General features: G+C 48.0%; 8 protein-coding genes across 8 annotated transcripts; 4 read left to right on the top strand and 4 right to left on the bottom strand.

Moving 5' to 3' along the window:
- Nucleotides 1-4,635: 4,635 nt before the first annotated feature.
- YALI1_F26313g (uncharacterized protein) lies at nt 4,636-6,075 on the top strand (the record flags this gene model as incomplete). Its single annotated transcript, XM_505637.3, has 1 exon — nt 4,636-6,075. One exon carries the CDS (start codon nt 4,636-4,638, stop codon nt 6,073-6,075), a length of 1,440 nt encoding a protein of 479 aa, XP_505637.2.
- Nucleotides 6,076-10,787: 4,712 nt separating this feature from the next.
- YALI1_F26234g (uncharacterized protein) lies at nt 10,788-12,542 on the bottom strand (the record flags this gene model as incomplete). The annotated part of the gene is made up of 1 exon (XM_505636.3): nt 10,788-12,542. One exon carries the CDS (start codon nt 12,540-12,542, stop codon nt 10,788-10,790), a length of 1,755 nt encoding a protein of 584 aa, XP_505636.3.
- An 898-nt stretch (nt 12,543-13,440) lies between these two features.
- YALI1_F26216g (uncharacterized protein) lies at nt 13,441-14,325 on the bottom strand (the record flags this gene model as incomplete). Its single annotated transcript, XM_505635.3, has 1 exon — nt 13,441-14,325. The coding sequence occupies one exon, from the start codon at nt 14,323-14,325 to the stop codon at nt 13,441-13,443; it is 885 nt and encodes a 294-aa protein (XP_505635.2).
- Nucleotides 14,326-15,596: 1,271 nt separating this feature from the next.
- YALI1_F26186g (uncharacterized protein) lies at nt 15,597-17,264 on the bottom strand (the record flags this gene model as incomplete). Its single annotated transcript, XM_505634.1, has 1 exon — nt 15,597-17,264. One exon carries the CDS (start codon nt 17,262-17,264, stop codon nt 15,597-15,599), a length of 1,668 nt encoding a protein of 555 aa, XP_505634.1.
- Nucleotides 17,265-19,207: 1,943 nt separating this feature from the next.
- On the top strand, nt 19,208-20,167 carry YALI1_F26167g (ADP/ATP carrier protein; the record flags this gene model as incomplete). Its single annotated transcript, XM_505633.3, has 1 exon — nt 19,208-20,167. One exon carries the CDS (start codon nt 19,208-19,210, stop codon nt 20,165-20,167), a length of 960 nt encoding a protein of 319 aa, XP_505633.2.
- A 1,502-nt stretch (nt 20,168-21,669) lies between these two features.
- On the top strand, nt 21,670-22,158 carry YALI1_F26142g (uncharacterized protein; the record flags this gene model as incomplete). The annotated part of the gene is made up of 1 exon (XM_505632.1): nt 21,670-22,158. One exon carries the CDS (start codon nt 21,670-21,672, stop codon nt 22,156-22,158), a length of 489 nt encoding a protein of 162 aa, XP_505632.1.
- Nucleotides 22,159-23,152: 994 nt separating this feature from the next.
- Nucleotides 23,153-23,692, top strand: YALI1_F26127g (uncharacterized protein; the record flags this gene model as incomplete). The annotated part of the gene is made up of 1 exon (XM_505631.3): nt 23,153-23,692. One exon carries the CDS (start codon nt 23,153-23,155, stop codon nt 23,690-23,692), a length of 540 nt encoding a protein of 179 aa, XP_505631.1.
- A 191-nt stretch (nt 23,693-23,883) lies between these two features.
- Nucleotides 23,884-25,131, bottom strand: YALI1_F26108g (uncharacterized protein; the record flags this gene model as incomplete). The annotated part of the gene is made up of 1 exon (XM_505630.3): nt 23,884-25,131. The coding sequence occupies one exon, from the start codon at nt 25,129-25,131 to the stop codon at nt 23,884-23,886; it is 1,248 nt and encodes a 415-aa protein (XP_505630.3).
- Between the last annotated feature and the right edge of the window lie 430 nt (nt 25,132-25,561).

Genomic DNA, 25,561 nt, shown 5'->3' with positions numbered 1-25,561 from the left:
ACAGATGGGTATACGGTTATTTAATTAATACAGCTGGGCTGAAAGTAGACGTGAGTATGAGAATATGTATGTATTTCCTCCCTTCTATCTTTGTGGTCTTCCGCTATCTACAAGTAGTCCAGACTACCCCACTCACACTAGTGTGCGCTAGTGGTGTCAAAATAAAAAGGACGACCTTGTATTATCCACGGGCTTAGCTCCAAGAGCTCCAATAGTTTGCTGTGTAAAATCCAAACCTCCGGCGTGTTCGGAGGGCCTACCAGTAGTTTGTCTTATAACGTCCCTGATCTAGACCCTATGTATAGCTACAAATTTATTGAAAAGAGGTTTATGATCCTACTCCAGCACCATTTCTGAACTGTTACCCGCCTGTCGCCACCTATTTTTTTTTTTTTTTGGCACCTGATTATTCATGTCCCATCCATGTGACACTGACGTGCTAGCGCTTCTCCCCAGCGGTCTAAAAGAAGGCCGTATTTTTTTACTCCCCTCTCCAACAGTCGACCTTGATATCCAACGCCCTCAGATTCACCCCAAAAGTTGTCGCAACAGGTATAACAGACAAATATATGGAAAAACAACTAAAACCATTAATCGGCAACTAGCCTAGTGTGGTTCACGGTTAGCGTGATGCCCACTGAGACTAGCGATTAGTGTCACCATCTCCCTCCGCCTTAAGTAAGCGTCAGGAACCACCTCATTCACCTACACACTCCAACCCCAGCTCGCACAAACGGCCGCTACTTATACTGGCCATGCTCACGCCTAGGCATATTGTCGCCCTCACAAAAAATCGCATCTCGGGATAAACTCAGCGTTTCATAATGCAAGGCCTACCTGCGAAAAGCTCGCCTTACATGGGACCGGGTGTTATGGAGTCTTTTTACCTCAGGTAAAACATAAAAGCTGCTTTGAGAAACTCCGATCCAGATGCTCCTTCTATACGTCCTCGTATAGCCTGGGGGTTTACATCTCGTTGCCCGGTGGGACATGATATATACAGTACAAGACTCGATCGAGAGCAAACAAGATGGGGAAACATGCAGGGAATTTCGGGGAGGGAAGAGAGAGACATTAAAAATCATGTCTTCTTGGCCATGCGGCCCCATGTGCCACACTCAACCTCCGGAATTATATTTCCCATAACTGATAAATTTCGTATTTATCATCTCTCTGAAGAGATTTGGGTGGTTGGGAGCCCTGACCAAGCGCGGTAGCAACCAAAGGTGATACACCCCAAACTCACTTTTCTCGGTGGAAGGAACAATAGGAGTGAAGACCAGGTGTACTGTTGTTTCTCTGAGATGTCAGCTCCGTTATTCTTAGCGTGTCTGCCTATTGCAAAATTTCACCTATCTATTATTGGGCTGCCTTCTCCTTCATAGCTATAACTGAAGGCATTTGTACCCAACCAGGAGGGTAGTGCCAGGGGCTCTGAACCTCGTTTCTCATCTCCAACCCCATCTCCATCTTTCTGAGATCTATCATCCTTCCATGCGCATCAGTGCAGGAATGCGTTACGGCAAACATCTGTGCTCTTTCAGGTCCAGGTGCTATGTTCAAACGGCTACCAGCTAGGTCACGCCAGATTTGGTTTGGGTTAATGTTCGCGACAAATAAAACGCGGTCACGTGTCACAACAATGAACAGGGTATATCTGTATTGCTTCTCTTTGCCCATGTATGTGCTTACTGAATGTAGCTCTACTCTACTGCACGTACTTGGACGTGCTTGTACTTCTTCTCCACGAAGTTCACCATCAGAAGCATATTCCTGTAGCACTCACAACTGCTCCAAAACAGCGGGCTATAACACCACAGACTTTTAGCTCACTCGTCAAGTGCGCTCTAGACCACGTATAAACGTATATAAACACATCTCGTGCGGACGCACGTAAACCTTTACTTTTTTTCCGGTTAAACTTGGACTAGTTGGCCGTTGGAGATGCTGGCACGGGCCTTTATCTGCTACAAATAGAGAGCGTCGCGTCGCTTATTTATCCCCCGCGTCCAGTTACAACGCTCGGATCCGGCGATGGGAGGATCCAGCCGAATCGGCCAAAGCCGGCCCACTATAAATAATAACAGCTATAACTACTCGACGGTGTCTAACGCCGCCTTTAGTGGCTACCAAGAGAGCATTAGTGGCTTCTGCCTCACCACTTAGACCCGGCTAAGAGCTAGTAGCATGAGATTGGGTTGAGCCCTGAGAGCACCTGTCACTATTGGATGGGGCCAGCTGTGTCTCTTCTCCTGTTCAAAGGCCGTATTACTCATCTCTGAGAGTAATTTCCCAGCATTTATTCCTATGAGCATCTCATGTGACCGACCAACTCTGTGGGCACGTATTCGTGAGTGCGACTAGGTTTTCGTCTTGTCCTCTTTTGTGTTTTTCTGCTTCTCCTCTGTTGGACAGGACGGAGTCAAACACTTCTCAACTCAAGCTCAATCTATAGGTCGTTGCTTTTTCCGCTGAGACCGCTGAGACTCCGAACTGTGTCCTTTAAGATCGAGCTGGATGGGGTTAACCGGTGGAATTAACAAACAAGCAGATGTCAGATACAGTAGACTAGTGAACATGGAAGAGGTGCAACTGCTTGCACTCGGTCACAACGGACTGCAATTGCCTGCAATTGTCCACGTTTCGCGTCTATACATATCGCTGCTCACCCTCTTGCTATTACTTCCCGGAGCGGACATTGTTATTACCGCATTCTTCATACATCGTATTCGCAGACCTTGTCGTCGTACTGCATCGAAACGGTCCGTTCGTGTTGGCAAGACGATACTGCTTCATTTCCAGCCTGTCTCGCGCTTATCAAGTGGCCCTGCATCACACAAAAGGACCCATAGGGCCGTATCAGTCCACAATCACGTCTCTGAGCTCTGACGTTGACATGTTCCCACATCACGATCATCGTGCCATGTTGGGTTGACGTGTGGCCACCGAAAGACCTACCAAAGCCGTGTCAATGGTCCACACAGGGGATCCAGAAAAGACCACACAACGTCTTTCTTTGGTGCGCTTCGCGCCATTACTTAGGGTGCCGGTATCGTACCGAACCACAGTCCACCTGGTTCCCAGCCACGCATCTTTGACTTTTATTGTCTCGTGTCCATTGTACTGCAAAGCTTTATGCTCAAACACCAGACAAGCAGACTGCAAACGATGGAGCTGCGCAACGTTAACGCTACCTTGGAGGCACAGGAACGGCAGCGGTGCTGTACTCTTGAGACATCATCGAGGGAGCCAGTTTGTTAGGGCTTCGCTAGCCAAAGTGTAACTGGTTTCTTGCACGGTTGTAATTATTTGTGATTTGTATGACTTCAACTAACTGTATCGTACGGTCTACAGTACAAGATACCTACAAGCAGAGCCTAGTGGTGCAGACCCATAAATTGCATCTATGCTCCTCCTAAGCCCGTATCGTGGAGATTTGCTTCATCTCGGACCAACAAGAAATGGCCCGGAAGAACTCTCCCTCCACCACGATGTGCCTTTCAGCCTCTGCACAGCCGGAGCGGCCACACGTCACTGCCCACGCTTTGCATAATGGCCGTGATCCTATGTCCGTCCATGTCGACCGTTTCAACTGAGTTCAAAAAGTAGTGCAGTGTCCCCAAAAGCAAAAGGGAAAAGGAAGAAGCGGAGCGCGCCTACTAACCCAAAAGACTCAGAGTTCCCTGAGACATACCCGCGATCGACACCTGATTTGGGACTGCATGGTTTTATACGTGGTCCCAATCCTTGGAAAACCAGGCTATTGTCCCCTGATGAAAATTATATTCTACACACACACACAAGTGTGTAGCTGCTCAAACGATGGCACTAATGTACAATGAGAACTAAACTAGCGTCGACAACAAAAAAAAATACGATGGAGCTCTCCATCCACCGATCACGAGGCTGTCAAAGCGTTCTCACATTAAAAGTACTTGTACTGTACAAGTACCAAGCTTCACCTCGCTATTTTGTCATCCCCAAATCCCTAATAATGCCATTGTCAGCCTGTATATATACGAGATCGAACCAAGGTGCCTACTTGTAGTCGGACCGTCTGAGACTCCACTCAAACGATACAGGTGAGGAGCTCGTACCCAAACCGCTTCTGTATATATCACCGTTTACCGAGAGCAACCAAGAGTAACTCAGTGCATGTACTGCCTTCGTACCCACATACGGTTATTTTCCATCTCCTGATCCACTTGCTCGACTCATAAAATTATTTAGAGATATAGATCGTCGACAGTTGAGGTGAAGGTGGTCTGGTCACAACACAACACCACATTTCTGGAAATACCACAGTTATTACAGTATATTAAATGAAGCACGAGAATCTCCTGAATTATACGACCCAATTTATATTATTATGCCAAGTTTATTAAGCGAGTTATATGAGAAATAATACTAGTATCACGTTAACAAACCACAAAACTCGGCATGCTTCTTAATCTCAACTAATAATCAGTCAAAGCAAGTATTTCCTTCTATGTCCTCCCCAGCCACCTCATATCTCTTCTCTCTCTTCCAACACTCCTCCTACTCACAAGCGCGGTCTCCAAACTCTAAAAAAACCTGCATGACTACAGATCAGAACATCAGCTCACAGGCCATCTGTACACCAAACATCACATAATGTCCAAACCCGGCTGGACCACGGTGGCTCTGGCGGCTGCACTCAGTTCGCTGGCGACCGCCTGCGTGCTGACCTTTACAAAATGCAATCCCAACTTCTACGACGACGTGCGAACACAAAAACCTGCTGAGTCAGCGTCGAAATCCACATCTGCTTCAAAGCCCTTCCTGGCTCCCTCTGACGACGAGCAGGAAGAGCTGATTCTTGAACAGCTTGCGCGATCCCGTGTGTTCTTCGGTGACGACGGACTGGAGGTGATTCGAAAGTCCTCGGTGGTTATCGTGGGTGCTGGAGGAGTGGGCTCTTGGGCCGCTACCATGCTGCTTCGATCTGGTGTTGGAAACGTGCGGTTGGTGGACTTTGACCAGGTGACTCTCTCGTCTCTTAACAGACATGCCACCGCCAGCAGAACCCATGTTGGTATCCCCAAGGTGGAGTCTGTGAAGCAGTACTTTAGCGGAGTCGTCCCCTGGGCCAACATCGAGGCTGTCCAGGACCTGTGGGTGCCTGCCAAGCTGAGTAAGAGCGAGCAAGAATACACTGAGATGGCCGAACGACTTATCTATGTTAACGGCGACAAGCCCGACTGGGTGCTGGACTGCATCGACAACATTGACGCCAAGGTGGACCTGCTGCATTTCTGCAAGTCCCGTGATATCAAGGTCATTTCGTCCATGGGTGCGGGATGCAAGAGTGATTTCACCCAAGTCCGTATTGCCGACATCTCCCAGACTGCCGAGGATCCCCTTTCCAAGGCCACTCGAGTCAAGCTTCGAAAGCTCGGTGTCTACGAAGGTATTCCTGTGATCTTTTCGACTGAGAAGCCAGGAGAAGCCAAACTGCTTCCCTTGGAAGATTCTGAGTTTGAAAAGAAGAACGAGGAAAACGAGACAACTGTCGGTGAGCTATCCGTTCTACCCCAGTACCGTGTGCGGATTCTGCCTGTCCTGGGCTCCCTACCTGCCATTTTTGGACTCTCCATGGCCACCCATGTGCTTACATCTATCGGGGATTACGCCAGCATTCCTGAATACATTGTCACTCAAAGCCGACACAAGCCCAAGGCCTACGACCAGATTCAGCAGACCTTGGTTGGCCAGCTGGCTCGGGAAAGTAAGCGTCGAACCGGAGAAAACGGTATTCGAATTGCGGCTCCTTTTGACTCAGCCGACGTCGGCTATCTTGTCGAGGAGGTATACAAGAACAAGTCCGTAATTTCAGGCGAATGTTCGCGACTGTCGCTTTCGCGATGGAGAAAGGAGGGCCCTATTAACCTGCAGAATGTGGTTGTCATGACCAAGGACGAGCAGAAGAAGCATGAGGAACTAGTCTTGCGCGACGAGAACCCCATGACCGTGGAGGAAGTGTATCCGGAGTGGGTTCTGAATCAAGTTGAGCATAGATTGAGACAGGAGAAGCATTATTCTATGTATAGATAGGATGGCCGATAGTTCAGGCAGTAAATAGCGTTAAGTATATAGTGGAATTTCACAACTGGATGGATGTGCGCATAACCCCCCTAGCAGGGAAGTGAGATAATTTTATGTACGGCATGTGCGCATGTGGACGATATATCCTGCACGAGCCGGTATACCTAGTCTGCATACTACAAGTAGCTAATCTGCCCTGTCTTGTACGCATGCTCGTAAGATAAACTCATGGGATTGGTTGGTACACTGTAGACAGCAAACGATGGTTAAAGGACGAGCCGTATGCTTTTGGAGATAAAGAGATTGGATTCTGAAGCAGCTTTACGTAATTTCTGTATAAATATTATTCAGAATCTTGTAAATGATCCCCAGTTTAGGGTGACAAAGGGTATGCATTGTGCATGATATGACAAACATCTTCAACGGAGAAGGAATGGAGCTACAGACTCAAGTACTTGATTTATAGATACACCTAGAATCGTAGATTAGGGATTCGAACTCCCCGTCACGATCGGAGTAATATTCAGCCTCGCGAGATGGAAAGTAGTGGGATCAATGGGGCAATCCTTAGCGGTGATTAAAGACAAAGTGTAGCCGTTTCTATGGATTAGATATCCAAAGTGAATAATAAAAAAACGCATTCTTTGTACACTAGTGGAATTTTGTCTGACTTTTTATTTCTCTTCCATTTTGAAATAATTAGTGCACAAACAAGCTAGGTTATATGAAACTGAAAAAGCATTTACCCCAAACCTACGAAGGTCTCAATTGTTCACTGAAATGGCTCACTTGGAAGTATATAGAAAACCATTCGGCTTGATCATCACTGTATATCTTCTCTCAATTGAGGTCCAGGCTTCTTCACGTCTAGGATTCATTCCAGTAATGTCATCAAGACATGCGCATCCGCGAACTCACTCCGTCGGTCTCCAGACGCTCGTAAAAGATTGCTGTTAAACAGAATGCGCCATTCCCAACAAACACCAATCAAGGGACCCTCTTTGTCCTAATCTAGCTGATCATAATTTGTCTGTTGATTATCACAGGACCAACCCTTGCTACAGGGCGTTGAAATTCTTGCTTCCGGCAGATTGTGCTCCAACATGTTGACGAGAACCAGCCTTAAGACGATTATGACGACGCTCAAGTGGAAAATACGATCTTAGTACACGCGGGAAGTGGTTGGCTTGGATTTTGGCGCGATTATTCCCACACTAATGCACTGCACCGTAGACTCGATTGTTCAACTCCTCAGGGTCTCCGTGGGCGAAGTCAAGACTCTTTCAGACACATGAGGTTGGGGTTACAGTCTGGGCTGATGGTAGCAAGACTTTAAAAGGGGCAAAGTGCTCATGTCCGTACACGCCGTCTTTTATCACGTAATGTGTCTCAGCCGTGTGTAGATAGTTCCGGAACACTGTTGGGACGCTACTGTACATGGTGTTCAGATTGGACGCCATGGTAAAGACAGTCCATATTGATAATTGGGACGACCAATGCTGTTAGAATGGCAACATGACCCCACCAGAGCTCTCGCAGTTCTTTCGCCTAATTTCAAATTCGATTTTTAAAAACGTATTCAGTTCACAAAATGAACATGGACCATGCACAGGAGAAACAAGTGGACAAAAGAAACGACATTGAGTTACCATTCCGCGCTAGTGGACACTCAAAAGTGTATGTATCTGTCTTCTCGTACGTTTGGGGAGAGTTCGAGTGAGCAGAAGATCCGTAGACCGGGGTAGAGAGTATTCACAGCGTTTATGCCTCTAGGATTTTCGCTGACGTCACTTTCCGTCTTTCCAAACGAAGACCCTATCGTACCAAATCTCGTCGTATGCTAGTGCCCGTACCTAGACTACCGCACCACCATGGTGGGTTTGAGACTAGCCAAACGTTGAGCGAAAAACAGTAGAACCAACCTGTAGCTTTGGCCCGGTTTGAAAAGACGATACGGCAGCTGGTATGCAAGCGTATTCGATACGTGGTGGATCGATGTACTTGTAGTTAGTTGGGCATGGTTCTGTACGAATAAACTACGTAGATGGGTCCATACGTAGTACCATGACTAGGCCAAATGCATGCAGGTACCCTTAATAGCCGTTTCTATGATATATATAGGCTTGATCGAAGGCATAGATGTTTGCTATGACTGATCACAGTGCCCTAAATCTCGTGTATCGACCAGTGGGATTGTAGTACTTGTAGTTGCAATATGCGTGCCAAATACTTTAGGCGTTTGCGAGAATTCTCATCGCGTTTAAGTATATTATCGAACCCTTCTAGAAGCTCCTCTAGAAGCCCATTAAACGGCTTGAGATATACAGAACCTTTGATAGACCTCCTCCACCCCGATGTCACATTTTTGAAACGCGACCTTATCGAGATTCGTGGCAGTGCTCCTGCACTGCAGTCTCTCCACTGTGTCTTGGGCGTCTACCGTACCTTGCCATCAGTGTTTCATGGAGTTGCACCCCACCCTCTCATGTCTCGGCGAGTTCTCGGGCCTCGAATCAAAACAATGGTGCGATAGAGATTAAGTAAGAAGCTCATTGTTCTTCGTATATACCTGGCCGTTAACAGCCTGTTTCACGGATATCGGCACTTGGTTGCGTTTGGATTAACCAGCAGACCCCTGCAGGAGACTGCCGTCGTTGATGCAGACACGGCCCCTCTTCCTTTTCTTCGGATATCAGACCTACTTGTAATTAAATCTAGCGGTCTTTGTAAGGTATCTCATCGGACCGAAAATATCTCTTAGGGTATCGGCGCAGTTTACTTCACATAAGCGTTGTCATCCGACGAACCTAGTTTAAAGCCAATCGCAAGTTGCGACCGATGGAAACCCTTCTGAGGCAGTTCCATACGTCTTTACTTGTGCTATGTGCTACGAGAAAACACAAAGTCAGCTCCTGGTTACTGATTTACACTTGGGTAGTCGGTGATTGCGATTGGAGAGAGATCTATATGGTTAACGTGGTAGGACATTGAGAAAGACCCTTAAAACGGCGTACCGAGGTTTCTTGGTTAGAGAAGTGCCGATTGCAACGAGTATAAGAGTCTTGTAGTTGATGAAAGGGGTTCAAGTTTGAACATATTAAAGTGAAATGTTGTAGAAAGGCTCCTAACCTGTCTCCAACCCATGAACCTAAAGCATATTTTACAATCTGGGGAAGTGACTATCACGTGACAGATAATGCCATCAGGGTGCTGTGAAAGCGACATAGGAAGACTGGTAAAAATGTATACTTGCCGCCATCGAACCAGGTTCATGGAGCATAGTTATGCTTTAGAGAGATCATTGAGAAGGGGGAAGTGGTGAGTGCAGTAGTCATCAACCCTACTTGTAGGAGAGTAAGTCTCATTCGAAACTGGCACGGCTTCAACTACTTGATTCAGGCTACAATATATAAATAAATATTCATTTATTTCGACTTCTACTTCGATTTTCCTGACTTGTTCAAGATGATACACAAGCCAGACCTGGATATTTGTACCTGGCACATTGTTGGTTCTGATATTCCGGCTCTACTTGTAGGTTGTCGTGAGAGTCTGGGAAAGAATGTTATAGACAGAGTCGCTACTGAAAGGGTTCCTATAGGTGGGATTGTAGGTTTCGAAACCGCTGACTTCAAAAACTTGCAGGCGCAAAATGGGGTGCTACATGAGACATGATAGTGCACTAGTGTCAACAACAGCAATTTACATAACAGAAAGCAGAATGAAGGAAACATCGTGGGGACTTCAAATTCTTGTTTAACGAAGTAATAAATACCCAAGAAATTCATTATATGAGCACTGTCCTGACTGCATGAGAAAAGAATATCATGTTTTAAACTACTGATGAAAATGTCAGAGGAGACTGGTTTGCAGCTCTGGCTCAATAATCAGAGACCCTAAGAGATATCTAAAAGGTTACTTTTGCACTAGAAAGAACAAAGGTTACATTATTCAACTCTTGGCAATCTTTCTGAATGGTATATGCCACTATTATGCATTTGTGTGCTGTGATATTTGAATTGAACGTTCCCTTCATACTTGCCCCCCTTAAGATTCATAGCCTCAAGAACAAAATGGTAGCAAATGGAAAGATGGTACGAAAAAATGTAAAATATCACATTTCTGAAGTTCCCATCCTCACATTTTCGTCCTGGAGCTCCTAAATGTATATGTTGGAGTCTGCTACTCAGTGAAACTCAACTCGACAACAACGGTTGTGCCAAACAAGAAAAAGTGTTTTGGAGCCACTACGCTTGTTATAAAGAAAAGCGCTTAAATATATAGCAAAGGCGGCGAAAACGAAAAAGACAATAAGATACATGGGTCCATCCATTCATCTACTGTTGTGGAGGTCACTGTCCCCATCAGAGAAACAGCTCTCCTTGTAGATGGAAGGCGATGAGAAGAAGAAGAAAGCTCCAGAATGGGAAGATGACCGCACTTGTCGATACATTCAACTACGTAATGACGTTGCACTTCTCGAACGGCTTCAGAACCACATGCAGTGTGGTCTCGCAAGCTTTAATACCAGATACAAATCTCCAACTGTAATCTACCAGAAAAGCACCAATGCGACACTACTGCAGCACTAATGATCATCTATGATCCAAGACAGCAACAACCTACGTACTGTTCAAAGTCTCTTTTCCTACCAATCTTATCCATTATGCATCTACTTCGTCATCATCTACTATCTAGGTCGAATCCACACTAGCGGAGACCTACACCATTCCGACTCTGTTTCGGGGAAAGAAGCCGTAGCGTCCATCCTTGGTCTGTCCCACCCACCAATCCTCATTCTCAGCGTTGTACAGCAGCTTGAGAGTGTCGCCCTTCTCGAACGCCACGTCTCCAGGTTGCTGGCCTGAAAACGGGAACAATGCAATCACAGAGCCGAACGATGGAGTCCCCGACTCCTCCTCGTTGAGCATCTCCACGTCCTCGCCTTCAGGAGCCCAACTCTTACGCACCTCTTCAAGGGTCATGTGATGAGGCGATAGTGCTCTGGCGGACGAAGAAGACCACGCACGAGCACGACGAGTCACGTCACTGGGATATCTTTCCTCCAGGCGACATGTGATGGGAGTAGGGCCGGAGTTGGCGTTAGTGGACGTTGACACGTTGGAGAGGTTAGAAAACGCTCGAGACCGTCGAGTTATTGGTGACGCTGGGGTCTTGAGAGGGGAATGGGTTTGTTTGAGAGGCGAGCTCTGTGGCGTCAACTGAGGGGTGAGTTTGGTACCCGACCCTCCATCGTAGGACGTCACGGGAGTCAAGCTAGAGTCTCCTCCTATCAATCCAAGAGGGTCAGCTTCACCCTGGAACAAACCCTGATCCGACGAGAACAGCACAGGCTTGTCGTGATGGAACGGCTTCTGGGCCTTATCCACAAGGCCCATGGTGGTTGCCGTAATGTCATCCTTGGCTTTTTCGAAGAACTGTGCGTGACGCTCTCCGGTGTAGAAGTGCTTTTCACTGTCCCAGTCGTCGTAGTCTGTCTTCACAGTCTCTCCTCCTCGGATCGTCTTGAGTCCCTCCTCCGCTCGGTTCAGGGGATCAGGGAACCGGTCTCTCCAGCATTCTGAGATCTCTCGGAACGATTCGCTCTGGGGGTGCACCGAGGAGCACTCAGTAAGACCCTGGGTGACACTGAATTCGAGGATTTTCTCCTGCAGCAGCTCGTAGATGGTCATCTGCTGGTAGAAGATCCAGGTAGTGAAGGGGTTCAGGAACTCTGAGAGCATGGCCAGGTATTGAGGCACTTGGGTTCTTACCTCGCCATCAATGGCCATGAAGATTTCCGTGGCCTCGTCGAATCGGGCCTGAAGAGTGTCGATATGCAGCTTATCCTTTTCGGAGTTTGTGCTCTTCTTGATGGCCTTGTGTAGCGACTCGGACGCCTTATCGTAGTCAATCTTTTTGTGGGCTCGTTTGGTTAGGCGTTTCTCAATGGACTCCAATTGAGACCGGACCGTGTTGATGCGGTCGCAGGCTACTGAGCACAGGCTCTCGGTCAATGGCAGCAGCGCCACAGCCAGATCCTGAGCCAGATGCTCGTAGTCGGTCACGTACGCCAACACGGACTTTGGCGTCACCTGGGGTTCCTTAAAGTTGTGTTTGTCCTCGACAATGGGTCTGTACAGCTCTGCGAAGACGGTAGCAAAGTCCGCCTGCGAGTCCAGCAGCTTCTTCCATGTCTCGGTCCAGGTTGTGAGCTCGTGGGTCAGGAAATGAAGCGCATCTTGGGCCACCTTGAAATCCTTGGCCCATTCCACAATCACTCGATCTTCCACGGACTTGTTGCCAAACAGGCGGTGGGGCGCCCGTTCCAGGGCCTTTCGCGTGCCTCGCAGGTACGATGTCATTTGCAGGGGTTGGGGGAGAGTTGCAGTCCGCGTCACTGGTTTTGTACCGGGTGACTCTGGTGGCGATGAGTGATTAGATAATGTATATGCAAACTTTAATAAATGTCTCATGACTGGCGGTGGGTTGGTCGGAGTTAGTCGTCGGAGTTTGGCTTTGCTGCAACTGTCGGTGTATTTCTGGAGATATGCGGTTTGTGTCGCAGAGCTCCAGAAACCGGCGTTTTTAGTGATGAGGGTTTTTGTGTCGTTGACGCTGCAAAAACAAGTGTATGTACTCTGCTGGCTACAAGTCGCTAAATAATGCTGCCTACCCTCTTGGCAACTCCGACACTAAAACGGAAGGAGTAGCTCCGACAGGCCCCGCTTTCCGGACTAGCTTAGCTTTGGGGCAAGACAGTGAGAGCTCTGGAGCAGCGGCAACCTCAGACAGTCGGCAATTTACTTGTAGTTCCAGCATTTTAGGAGTTAATTGACTTTGCCAAACGGTCACTTGAGATTGCACGCGTGACAGGGTTCAGGGGTATGCGGTGGCTATGGACCGCCGTGGGTACATGCGGTACAATATCTGGTGAAGTTCATGTTACAGTACATACTGTACCCAGAGTTTTAAGGAGCTAACAGTGGCTAGTGAATTCACGAGGGAGTGTGGTTTGGTAATTCCGATCTACAGTACGTTTGAAACCATGAACGTGCACTCCAATTATTGCAAGTGATAGGAGCTCAGTGAGTGTGCAATAGTTGAAGTATAGACAACCACGAGCTTGAGTAAATTTGTACTGCACTCGTACAAGCCCACTTGAAATTAACCTGTAATCATCTACAGTACTGTACGTAAATGCAGATTGAGTCATCGGATAGCCCAGCCAACCTCTCTAGAGTACGAAACTTGTCATTGGTACTACGTAGATTTAACGCATTCCCCTAAAGTAAAGGAAACGGCCCACAAGCATGTGGGCTTGCTGAATTCATCTTCATTCATGGACTGGACGACCAGTGAAACCTATATACATTACTCGATATCGTCATCGTCCTCTTCAACCTTCGGCTTCAAGCCGTCGGGCCCATTCTTTGAAAGAGCTCGCACAGTCTTCCACAGAGTCTCTCGATCAGTCTCGGTAGCCAGACCAGAAGCAGCCCATCGAATTCGACACTTCTGATCCACAACATAGACGTAGCCAGTGTAGACGTTAGTATGGCCAATGGCATTCTTGATACCCCGCATCAGCTTGCCGAGATGCTCAATGATGAAGTATCGCTTTCGCTCATCAGGAGGACACTTCTTGGCCATGGATCCCACGTACCAGCTCAGCATCCATGACTTGATTTTGTTCTCGGGAATGTTGAAGTTGACAATCTGGAAGTCTCGGTTCTGAACCAGATCAAACTTGTCGAGATACCGGTCAGCGTTGGTAACATAAGATCGAGCATGCTCCTCTCCAAACACAGAAGTGAACATCCGCACAATCGACACGTTGCCCTCCAGGGTATCTGTAGTTGAAACAATCTGGGGGCTGGCCAGAGTTCGTCCCAGAAAGTTTGGCATGTATCGAGACTTTTCAGCCCGGAAAAATGCTGCTGGAGACAACCACTGTTTACCATTGTGCTGTCTCAATTCCTTCATGTCCCGGAATCGCGACTCTCCAAACTCCTCCATCAGCTCCTTTCGCTTCTTCATATGCTTCTCCTTGTCTCGGACGTCTCGGCCCCACTCCTTCCAGGTTCTTTCATCCACAAAGTAATGGGGATCGCCTGATTCGGGCTTCTGAAACACTCCCAGAGGGTGTGAGAGCATCTTGACGGGCAAGAGTCGCGAGCCCTCCGACTTTTTGTTGGCCTCGAGCGCTCGAAGCGCCGTGTGAAACGATCTGAGCTGCCCAAATCGAAGCCCCTTCATGTTGGTTGGTATGGTTCGGAAAGCTTAATAAGCATAGTCGATGATGGTGGCGGGTAAAAATAGAGTTGACAGGGTAATTGATTACATAATCATATACAGGAGAGTGGAATCAAACTGATGACCTCGTCGCAAAGAATAATAATATGATGTCGAAAATGCTTCCAGAGTCAACGGAAAGTAAACAGACAATATTGAAGCAGTAATGTTCGCAAAAAGGCTGGTTCAGGCACACATAAAAGAGCTGCATATTCTTGAAGTTAGATCTATCGATGGTACAATGGATGGATCATTTTTGAGTGACTCATAATCACGCAATGATGTTGAAATTTCGACAGTAGCATAATATTATCTGATGAAACCAGTTAATATATTCATATTTAAAAACGACCAACTAATTGACAAATTCACTTGTCCCATATCACATCTTGTAAGTACACATGTCATATCGTGGACGGCGTATAATAGGGTCTGGTCCTGATGCATAGTGGGAGTTACCCTACCGATCTCTCACGAGTATATAGTCTGGTGCATGTCGCATCCAGTTTTGATTCTTCGATCAAAAACTCACGGAGGTATTATGCCACGACGGTGCGCGTTTTTTCGTTTGCGCAACGTTGCCAGATTGGACTCAGTCCACTCGAACCTCCCAGATCGAATTCCTGCCATTTAGGAAGCCTGGCCATAAAATTATATGGTATGGGTGTCACTGAAGGGATACATGTCCTCTGTATAAAGCGATGTTATGTTCTTAGCGACATTCAAAGTGTACAACAGAGTGTACATTATATATTATTAGTTATCCAGAGTGTGTCGTATATGTTTGGGATGTGTCTATACTCATCTGTGTCAATGCTGTCGATGATGTTTGGAGGGAGTTACTTGCTTTGGCAGCATTAACTGAACTGTTGACTGATCTGCTCATGGCTGTTTTATTTGTTGTATGATAACGACAATGCCAAAGCACAATATGAATTTACTTAAGCGAGGGTTTACAGCGCTAGTGATTACTGATGTTTCCAAGTAATGTACACCAATGTTTACTTAACATTTTCATGTTGTTTGACGCACCAACTATTATGCACACACCATATCAGTACAGTTCGGTGATCGTTTACTGAGTGGAAAAAATTGATACATATTATATAGCCCGTTTGGACTGGAGGTAGAGTGTTGCGGCTGGAAGATCCGGTACCGACTTATGTCACGGACGTGTGCTTTCGCGCACATTGTCACTGGACCACTGGCTAAGTTTTTTAAAACGAAATGGCCCCTTACCTCGGGATATGTCCGGCGTAGTTGTCTCTTCGGTAGTCGAGATGCACAAAGGCTCGCTCCACGAAAGGAAGCGTCTCGATGGCGTACTGAAGAGCCTCGCCAATGTCGTGACCGTCTCTAAGAGAGGTGCAGTCGAGGACAATGTCGACCTCGACCACGTGACGGTCTCCGGCGTGGTACACGTTGAGCGCAGAAACTTCTCGGATGGAGTCTGCGAAACGCATGCACATGTACAACACCATCTGGCGGTCTGCCGGGTCAGCTGCCGCGCCAGATAGGTTGTCAATGTGTTCTAGACCTGTAGCTCCCCAGGAATAGATAATGTAGAGACACAGGAAGATGGCTCCAATGGGATCCAGCCACCAAATGTCCAGGTGCTGGCCGGCCAGGGGGAACACGATCGAAAAAGTGTTGAACACGATATCGGTCATGGCGTCCTGGGCGAGAGCCTGGACAGCAGAAGAAGGCGATCTTCGGCACCAGACCCAGCAAAACAGCTTGACGATGATGGTTAGGGACATGACGGCCAAAGCAGGGATACCCACATCGACGGTGGAGTGATCTCCTGAGATGAGTCGTTCTACTGACGCTTTTCCGACCTGCAAAAACGACAGAACAATGAGAATACTGAAGACCAGAACACCGATGGGTTCCAGACGCGATCGACCAACGGGATAGCTCTGTTGACTCTCCCAGTCCTTTCTGTCGACAAGTCTGGTACTGAGCCAGATGATGAGGGTCGACATAAAGTCCAGAACGGAGTCTACGACGGAAGCAACAACGGACAGCGAGTTTGTCAGGAATGCAACGCACAGTTTACCAGCCAGGAGAACTGTGTTGATGAAGAAATTGACGTAGATGGCGATCATAATGTCCGTCTGAGACTCAACTCGAGAAGTGCCCCATTCAAGATCTTCATGGATGTTAGCAGGCACTCCCTGTCTGAATTCCGGCGTGGAGTTCTCGTCTACATCCACCAGATCGGTTCCGTAGGTTCTAAGAAGCGTGTGGTGGATTCCAGAGTCCAGAATCTTGTCCACGGCTTCAAACCGGTCAATGAGCTCGTCTTGGTTATCGTAGAACCGCCGTACTCCGGCAGACTTGCCCTTCCGCATCTCGCTGTCGCTACGGTACACCTCCCAGTTGGTGAGAGGACGAGAGTAGCCAATCAGCCGGAAAGGACGCAGTTCCGTGAGCTGATTGAGCTGCGAAAGACGCTCTTCTCGGGTAGGCAGAGAAGACATGGAGTTGAGAGTATGCAGTGCCTGTCCAAAGGCTCCAGGAGCGAGAGGAATGGGCGAGTACAGAGTCCGTCGTCTGATAGGAGACTGAGCTCGAGAAAGGCAAGGGGAAGTAGGAGAAGATCCAAAGTCTCGCCCCTCTCTCTCCTCATCAACATGGATGCTTAGATGCTCCCGGGGACCCCCTCGCTCAATTCCAAGAACACTGGCACTGGAAGGTCGTCGGGTGCTGTTGTATCGAGGATCAATTGTCTCGGACGATCGTCTCCCTGAGCCTCTCTCCTCTTCAGTGGTCTCGTCTCGTCCTCGAGGATAGTGCTTGCCAGCAGAAGAGCTGCGGTACCCTCTGCCCCGGGATGAGCTGTTCTCCCGCGACAAAGAGGCCTCCCGCTTGTCAATCAACGGCGTTTCTTCGTTGGTCATGGTGTTGTACAAGGCAGAATGGTGGCCTTCGGATTTTTTCACTGTTACATCTGCATGGCTAGGGTTAGGTGCAGCTAGGGGTGATTTGGCGCATGGTGCGGGGGAGATATGGTCACGTGAAGCATATCAATCGAAAGCTAAAAAGGAGAGCTTTCCACTGAATCTACTCCCAACTCAATCGGAACACTATTCCGCAAGCTATATATCTCTCATTACATCAGATAAAACTAGGTTAACGTGCATGATACCAACGCCGAATACCATAAACAATTTGTTTGGAACCATACAAAAGAGTGGGGGCGCGACAAGACGTTTATCTGTGACTCTCAACATAATTCGAAAGCCCCTCAAAAGAGTTACCCTACTGGTACACGCTCACTCAGACACCGTGGTCTCAAAAGACGGAGATAAATACACCTCTGGAGGAAGCTTAACATAATTCTAGACCCGCAGATTATCATACACGTGCAAACTATTGGACAGGGCTTAGACCTAAATGAAGAATAGAGAGAACTAGAGCTTCTAAGGCCGAATTCCGGCACAGTAGCGTGAAAAGGGGGATAATTCGCCCTAACCCTACTTTCCCTCATACCCAGTAACCCCTCCCCACCTCTCAACATCTCCACTATACCATCTTCTGTCCCCTCCCATCAACATCTGCGCCTTGTGCGCCACCCCGCGTAATCACGGAAAAACCTGACTTTGCCATCTGTCCCCTGCCTGGAGGGGTCATCCCCTAACCTGCACTCCTGCACTCAACCCTTAAATCCCCTGACGGGTTAGGGTAGGGGATAGAGCGGGAGATGGTACATATACATATAGATATCCATACATGTCTATAGGTGGTTTGGGGGAGGTCGAAACGTGTTTCATTACTTGTCAGTATTAAAGTATACACACTTGATATATATTATGCTGAAACCAAAAAAAAAAAAAAGACTCCAGTCATATTTCACACCCAACTCTATTGCACTTGCCAAACGCTAACTCTTGTCTCCATCCGTCCAGCCCGCCATTTCTCCGTCGACAACCTGTTCCTTCCAAGGTGCGGTTTCAACCCTAAACCTAAACTTCCGTATAGAGTGCTCAGAAATATCCACCCTTCCAGCTCTCTCTCTGGGCAACCAATAAGGTGTTTTTTTAAGCCACGTTAGTCTTCAAGAGCAATTGCACGTGTATTATCGAGGTATTTCCCACGGTCCATTTATGAGAGGTTTAGTAGCTCCGACAAGAAGAACTGGTCTTAAGCGGAGTACACACGTCATGCACAGGAGATGGTGGAATACGATCAATGACGTGCTCCAAGCGTCTAACGGGAATAATTCACCGACTACCCACATGGCTCTTCTCCAATAGCGTGCAAATAATGCCGCATCCTGCCTGTGAGATTATGCATAGAGTGCAGCCCAGGTTAGCAATCATACATGGACGGTGGTTGATTGGGGTGATGAGGGATATGTTTGAGTAAGCCGGGGCATTCAATTGACGTCTCTGCGACCGTAGATGTTGTTTCCCGGCTATATTTGTTATTAATGGCCATCCAAAACTCCGGATTGACCCTCTTTCTTTCCACCGGACCCCCCTCTGCAAGGTTTAGCTTAGACTACTTTGGTGTTTGCTAACTGCCAAAGACAGGACTATATAAGTTGGATAGTTGCTGAAAAAAAGGCGCCTTTTGTGTCCACGTATTTGTCGACTCTTTTTTCTCGCCACTTATACAAAAACTATCGCAATGGGTGGAAGTTCCGATGTGAGTACAAGTACAACAGACAAGACTCAATGGACCCAGAGCTGCATTATCATGCAGCAGATTATGCAGGGTTCTCGCTACTAATTGAAGGTGAAGAGTTCCGAGGGTGGGCTGTTGAGCACAATTGGAGCTACTTATGAAGTCAATGCCTCTCTAGTTGAGATGATCCCCATAATCTGCCGCTTACTGGTTGATGCCAAGAGTTATCATCCGACGTGAAGTACTAACCCAGACTCAACATTTCTGGATTGATTTCCTCATGGGAGGTGTGTCTGCCGCCGTGTCTAAGACCGCCGCCGCTCCCATCGAGCGAGTCAAGCTGCTGCTCCAAAACCAGGAGGAGATGATCAAGCAGGGTCGTCTGTCTCGACCTTACAAGGGTATCATTGACTGTTTCCGACGAACTTGGGGAGAGGAGGGTCTGGCTTCTTTCTGGCGAGGTAACACCGCCAACGTTATCCGATACTTCCCCACTCAGGCTCTTAACTTCGCCTTCCGAGACAAGTTCAAGGCTATGTTTGGCTACAACAGAAAGAAGGATGGCTTCTGGCTTACTCTGTACGGTAACATCGCCTCTGGTGGTATGGCTGGTGCCACATCTCTGTTCTTTGTCTACTCTCTCGATTTCGCCCGAACTCGACTTGCCAACGACGCCAAGTCTGTCACCAAGGGCCCCGATGGTAAGCCCGTTGAGGGCCAGCGGCAGTTCAAGGGTCTGATTGACGTGTATGTCCAGACCATCAAGTCTGACGGTGTCCAGGGTCTGTACCGAGGTTTTGTCCCCTCTGTTATCGGTATTGTTGTTTATCGAGGTCTGTACTTTGGTCTTTACGATACCCTTAAGCCCATTGTTCTTGTCGGACCTCTCGAGGGTAACTTCCTGGCCTCCTTCCTTCTTGGTTGGGTTGTCACCACCGGTGCCTCTACCGCCTCCTACCCTCTGGATACTGTGCGACGACGAATGATGATGACTTCTGGACAGAAGGTCAAGTACAAGTCTTCCATTGATGCCTTCACCAAGATTGTGGCTGCTGAGGGTGTCGGAGCTCTGTTCAAGGGATGTGGAGCCAACATTCTGCGAGGTGTTGCTGGTGCCGGTGTGCTGTCCATCTACGACCAGCTCCAGATGATCATGTGGGGTAAGAAGTTTTAAGAGCTCTCAACGTTTGCCATAGCTGATTAGATTAGTACAACAGCTGTATGAATGGAGCGAATTGTAAGTACAAGAGTCTTCAAAATGGTGCACAAGATAGTGTGCGGAGATCTTCGGTATACCTGTAGCAAGAGTGGACAATCCGGTGTAGTTTGTACGGGGCGCTTCTACTTGTACAATGACAATGACACGACTAATCGCAGAAGAAAACTACGCAAGCAGTCATTTCTTCTACAATTGTATTGTGTGTAGCAGTCGGAGACGAGCTGTATACAAGTACTACAAATACGACTACTTACTTACCCATACATCTGCACAACGAAAGTACGATGTCGGTTCAGTAGGTACTCGCACAGACTTCTTCAGAAGGGATAACGTCAGACTCATGTTTCTTGTGTGTTTAAGTGCTCATAATAGACAGACAGTGTTGTAAGATGGGTTCGGAAGAACTTTGTTGTAAGATGGGTTCGGAAGAAAAAGTGTTGTAAGATGGGTTCGGAAGAACTACAGTACATCGTGCCTTCCTTTTGGTTAGTCTGTGTCGTACACAGTCAGTACAGTCAGTGTCCATTCCTTATTGGACAGCAGGAGATCTCAACTTTGTAAGTTGGAAAACGCTTATTGTAGCGGGTTACAGCAACTGTACAAGTGTGTATGATAAAGATCGACCATTGGGCATATTACAAAAGGATATGTCTCTTCTGCGGTAGACTTGTGTATCCAGCTTCAAGTTGCGATCGTCCTATATCGCCTTGTTGGAACTCCATGGTGCTCTAATTACCAGTACAGTATGTACGACATGGAGTCCGGAGCGGTAGTATATGCCAAATCACGTGACTGCAACGGTACCGTAGCTACATGACGATGGAACTGTGAGTCTCTGCGATTGTTGTCGAATTATCACTTGAAGATTCCCATTGTCAGGCTGCATCCAACGATACCTGAATGTGACCGCGTCAACAGTACAACCGACTCTCTGGCAGTGTCCAAAACGACATTCTCTCTTTCTGCCCCCCAAACAACAAATTGATTGTGTTCCGAGCCTATTTCATTTAGGCTCAATGGCACTATATCCTTTGTATGTTGCGATGATTTATCCTTGGGGAGCTGTGAAAGGAAGAAGACTTTGCGAGCCACTTTACAATGATGATGGGAGGGTCATACATTCTGAATTTAGGACCCAGACCTTGCATATTACTCCAAGCGTATGCAATCACCGATTTGAGCCCTAGAATGTGCAGATCGACTATATAAATCAAATACCGACCGGTGAAGGGTTAACAAAGGCCCAGTACTGACCATAACCGTCGTCTCGCACGAAAAAAACAACACTTTTCGTTTCTATATCGTCATTTTCGAGTCCTCTTTGCGAGCTGTTTCTCATGTTGTCAAATTAAGATTTGAATCACGTGCCATAATTAAGCTCATTTCGTGCATCCCCTTGCATTGTGCAAATCAACCATCGTTACAAACCACACCATACACCACCTTGTCACTGAAAAATGCCTCCCGCTAAAGCCACAAAAACCTCCAGCGAGGTCGCCAGCACGCCCTCCGCCAACCGAGGCGGTCCTCGAAAGCCCCCCGCCGCCACATCAGCCGCCGCTCTGCAGAAAGAAAAAGAGCGGGCCGACAAGGAGCGAGAAATGCTCGAAAAACAACAGCAGCTCAACCAGCCCCCAGCCACCATGACAGCCGGCGAGGCCATGAACTTCGACACACTGCCTCTCGAGTCGCTGCGAAAATACAAGTCGCTGCACAAGCTGCAGGCTCCCTCGGCTCTGACCCTCAACGGTTACCTTCTGAGCGGACCCATGGGAAAGAAAACGTGGAGCTACAAGCACCGAACTCGAGTCAACAAGCCCGAGCTTGCATCCGCCGCCAAGAAGCATTTCATGGCCCAGCCCGTGCGAGAGTCCGAGATTATCGTCGACTTTGTTTACGCCGTCAAGAACCACGACAAGGCCTTCAAGTTGCAGTTCAACCCTTAGGATAGGGCAGAGTGATTTTGAGGTGCGAGAGAAGGCCACTGTTTTCCGTCAGTCTATCCACCACCCGACTGCCACTATCTGCGCGTGACTGCATCATCGTCACTGTATCAGTCTCATGCGACTGCTACTATTTATTGGATGCATTCGACAGGAATGTCTTGGATACGACCGAGAGAGCTGTGTATGCTGTTATTTTAATTATATGTTTATTTGTACATCTACTTGTACCTACAGTCCCGTGTGTAGACTCCGCCACTGTGGCCGTTAGTGCACCGTTAGTGTGATTTGTCGGAGTTTCCAGTCCTCTGCATGGTGATCGTTTATTACTGGGAAATAACCATACAAGCACGCGTGCTACATCGTACTGAAATGAGGGTAATTGGCTATATATTTAACAAAGATAGAATGTGAGAACTGATCACATGCATATCTCATCTTCCGGTGATTCATTTGAGCGAAATGGCTACCTCTTCTGATCATTTACGCCATTGTACAGCCCACTCATTTAAGCAGCCCATTCATTTAAGACTCGGAGCAGGCACTTTTTTCATGCACCTGTGATCCGCAGAAGGGGTGATTGACACACTCGCCATCATCTCAGGGCAGCTCTTGAATATACAAGTATACCCGGATCGGATTGAGGAAAGGTATAATAATTTCTAATGTGCGTATTGCCGTATCTTTCTGTACAGTGAGTTATTATTGCACTTGCCGTCATGTGTCTGTGGCGTATCTGAGATCTAGGCAAGATGTGAAAATTCCACCGAAACTATCACCACTTTGCAAGCGTCGCTTATCACATCACAGAGTCGGGTGTTACAATGCCGATGAAGCCCCCCAAGCTCCTCTTAAAACCCCTTTCTCCACCCTTCATAAAGGACGTAAATCATGTACTGCAACTTGGTCAGGACTCCCAACACGTAACTCTGAAGCAACGCGAGAGCCAGGGTGAAACATCTCCAGTTACACATCACTTTGGACACACTCTGACAACATGGACGATGCCACGACGATCAACGCGGTGATCGCAATTCTAGTCATCTTTGTCGTTCTCCGGTACGTGATCTTCAATGGCTCCGAGGAACATAATCCCAACCCAGACGCCCCCATTGCTCACAGACCCGATGAGTTCCGGGAGCTGTCCAACATCGAGCAGCATGCCGCCGCCCTGCAGGCCGAGCGAATCACACGAGAGTACGACGAGCGACAGCGGCGACCGGTGACCCAGAGCATGATTGAGGTGGTCCAGGCCATTGCTCCTAACGTATCTGTGGCTCAGATCCGATGGGATCTGGAAAAGACAGGCAACATCGAGGCCACTGTGGAGCGATATCTGAGCGAGGGCACCCTCCCTCATCCCCCCAAGTACGATCCCGAACCTGCATCCACGTCCAGCACACGAAATCCTACAGAGCCATCAAAGGCCAGCAAGATGGAGTGGAAGAACACAAAAGAGGAGCGACAGGAGCAACTGCTCAAGCAGCGACAAACCATGCTGGAGGACGCCCGAAAGAAGTTTCTGGACAAGAAGTAAAATGTTTATAGAGGACAACAGTAATTATTATGGCGGTTTTAGCACAACAGGGAGTAAGGGGATGATACTGTACAGGACTATGAAACAGTGTACAGTATCAGTTGAGGTTCTAGTCGTTTCAATCTATTAGTATCTATCTATGTCTATAATGAATGTGAGTTAATGAGTGGGTTGGATGTGTTCCGAGGTGCTTAGGGATGGAAGTTCCAGGCCAGAATGTTGGGGGTGTTGTTGTGGGTGTTGACCAGGCCCTTGCTCTGGGTGAGGACCCACTCGAGAGAGGGAAGGTCAAAGTTGATGATAGACATCCAGTAAGAAGCAATACCGGCCACAATGGGAGAAGCCATGGAAGTTCCCTTCCAAGAGGTCCAAACATCATCTCCTCGTCGAGAGGCAGAGGAAATGGCAACACCGGGGGCAACCATGGACACGCAGTTACCGTATCCAGACCAGTCCTCCATGTTATCGGCAAGGTTGGAGGCTCCGACAGTGAAGACACCAGTGAAGTCCTTTGCGAATCGAGCAGGAGAGACTGTACAAGCGTCCTCGTTGTTGTTGCCGGCAGCGAAGAAGAGGGCAATGTTCTTCTCAAGGGCCTTCTGGATCAGAGTCTTGTAGACCTCAGTGCTATCAGATCCAATAGACATGTTGATAACAGATTGACCCTTCTGACCAGCAGCGTGGTTGATAGCCCACTCCATGCCAGCGAGAATGCCAGACAGAGAACCGGTGTTCTGGGGTCCAAGGACCTTGACAGCATAGATTTGGGCGTTCTTGGAGATGGAAGCAGCAATGGAGGCAACAGCAGTACCGTGTCCATGTTCATCCTCGTCAACGTCGTTGTTGAAGTTGGCACCCCAGTGAGCTCGGCCACCAAAGGCAACATGAGAAGTTCGCACACCAGAGTCAACCACGTAGATGTTAGTATCCCGAGTTCCGGTTCGGTAGACGTATTCGGAAGCCTGGGGGGTGTTTCGAGGGTTCTGCAGGTGAGAGATTCGACCAAGGTGCCAGGGCTGACCGGATTCGGTGGTGTAGATAGAGCTATCTCGCTCCTCAAGGTCCTCCTCGAGGCCAAGACCCTTAACGATAATATCTTCCTGGAAAATGGAGATGCAACCGGCATCGGCAATGAGAGCCAGGGTCTCGTTGGAAAAGGTTCCGACGTAGCCAGCAACACCAGCGCCCTTCTCAGTAGATGAGACATCGTAAAGCTTCTCAATGTGATCATTACCAATAATGGCCTTGACATGAGCGAGCTTGTCAGAGATGGTGGAGTTGTCAGTGAACATGACAATGGTGGGCTGTCCAGAGATGTCTCGCTTCTCAAGGTCCTGGTTGTTGATCAGATCAAGCAACTGGTTGTACTCGGAGGCGGGCTGCTGGGCAATGGGGAGGGCCACAGCCAGCGTAGAGAGAAGAAGAAGAGAGAGCTTCATGGTGGAAAGAGGATGTTGTTGTGTTTGAGTGAGGAGCTGTGAACTGATGATTGAAACGAGAGGACAGCTGGTTTATATAACTTTTACTACAGATCAATTACCGCTCAATTTAACGAGCACGCGTGCATCTAGACTCCCCATGAGCGGCACAAATCAGGGTTTTTGCTAGCCCAATATCTTACATTCAGCTTTCCACACATGTGCACATGCATGGTTTCTGCGCGCCAAGACATCGCCAACGGTACATTAAACTCAATGAACAATGGAGCCTTGCCTAAGTTTTAACTGATGCAAGATTGGGGGTACAATGGGAGTTCCCGTGATGGGGGTCGGAGAGTTCGTCTAAAAACGAGCCCAGGCAAGTACTGTATTAGTAGGTTGAGACACATTACGGGCTTACACGGAGTATTTCCGGCGAGGCTCATGTATA

The sequence above is a fragment of the Yarrowia lipolytica genome, chromosome 1F (assembly GCF_001761485.1).
Source record: "Yarrowia lipolytica chromosome 1F, complete sequence".
Classification (NCBI taxonomy): Eukaryota; Fungi; Ascomycota; class Dipodascomycetes; order Dipodascales; genus Yarrowia; species Yarrowia lipolytica.
This window is presented reverse-complemented; position numbering and strand designations above follow the sequence as displayed.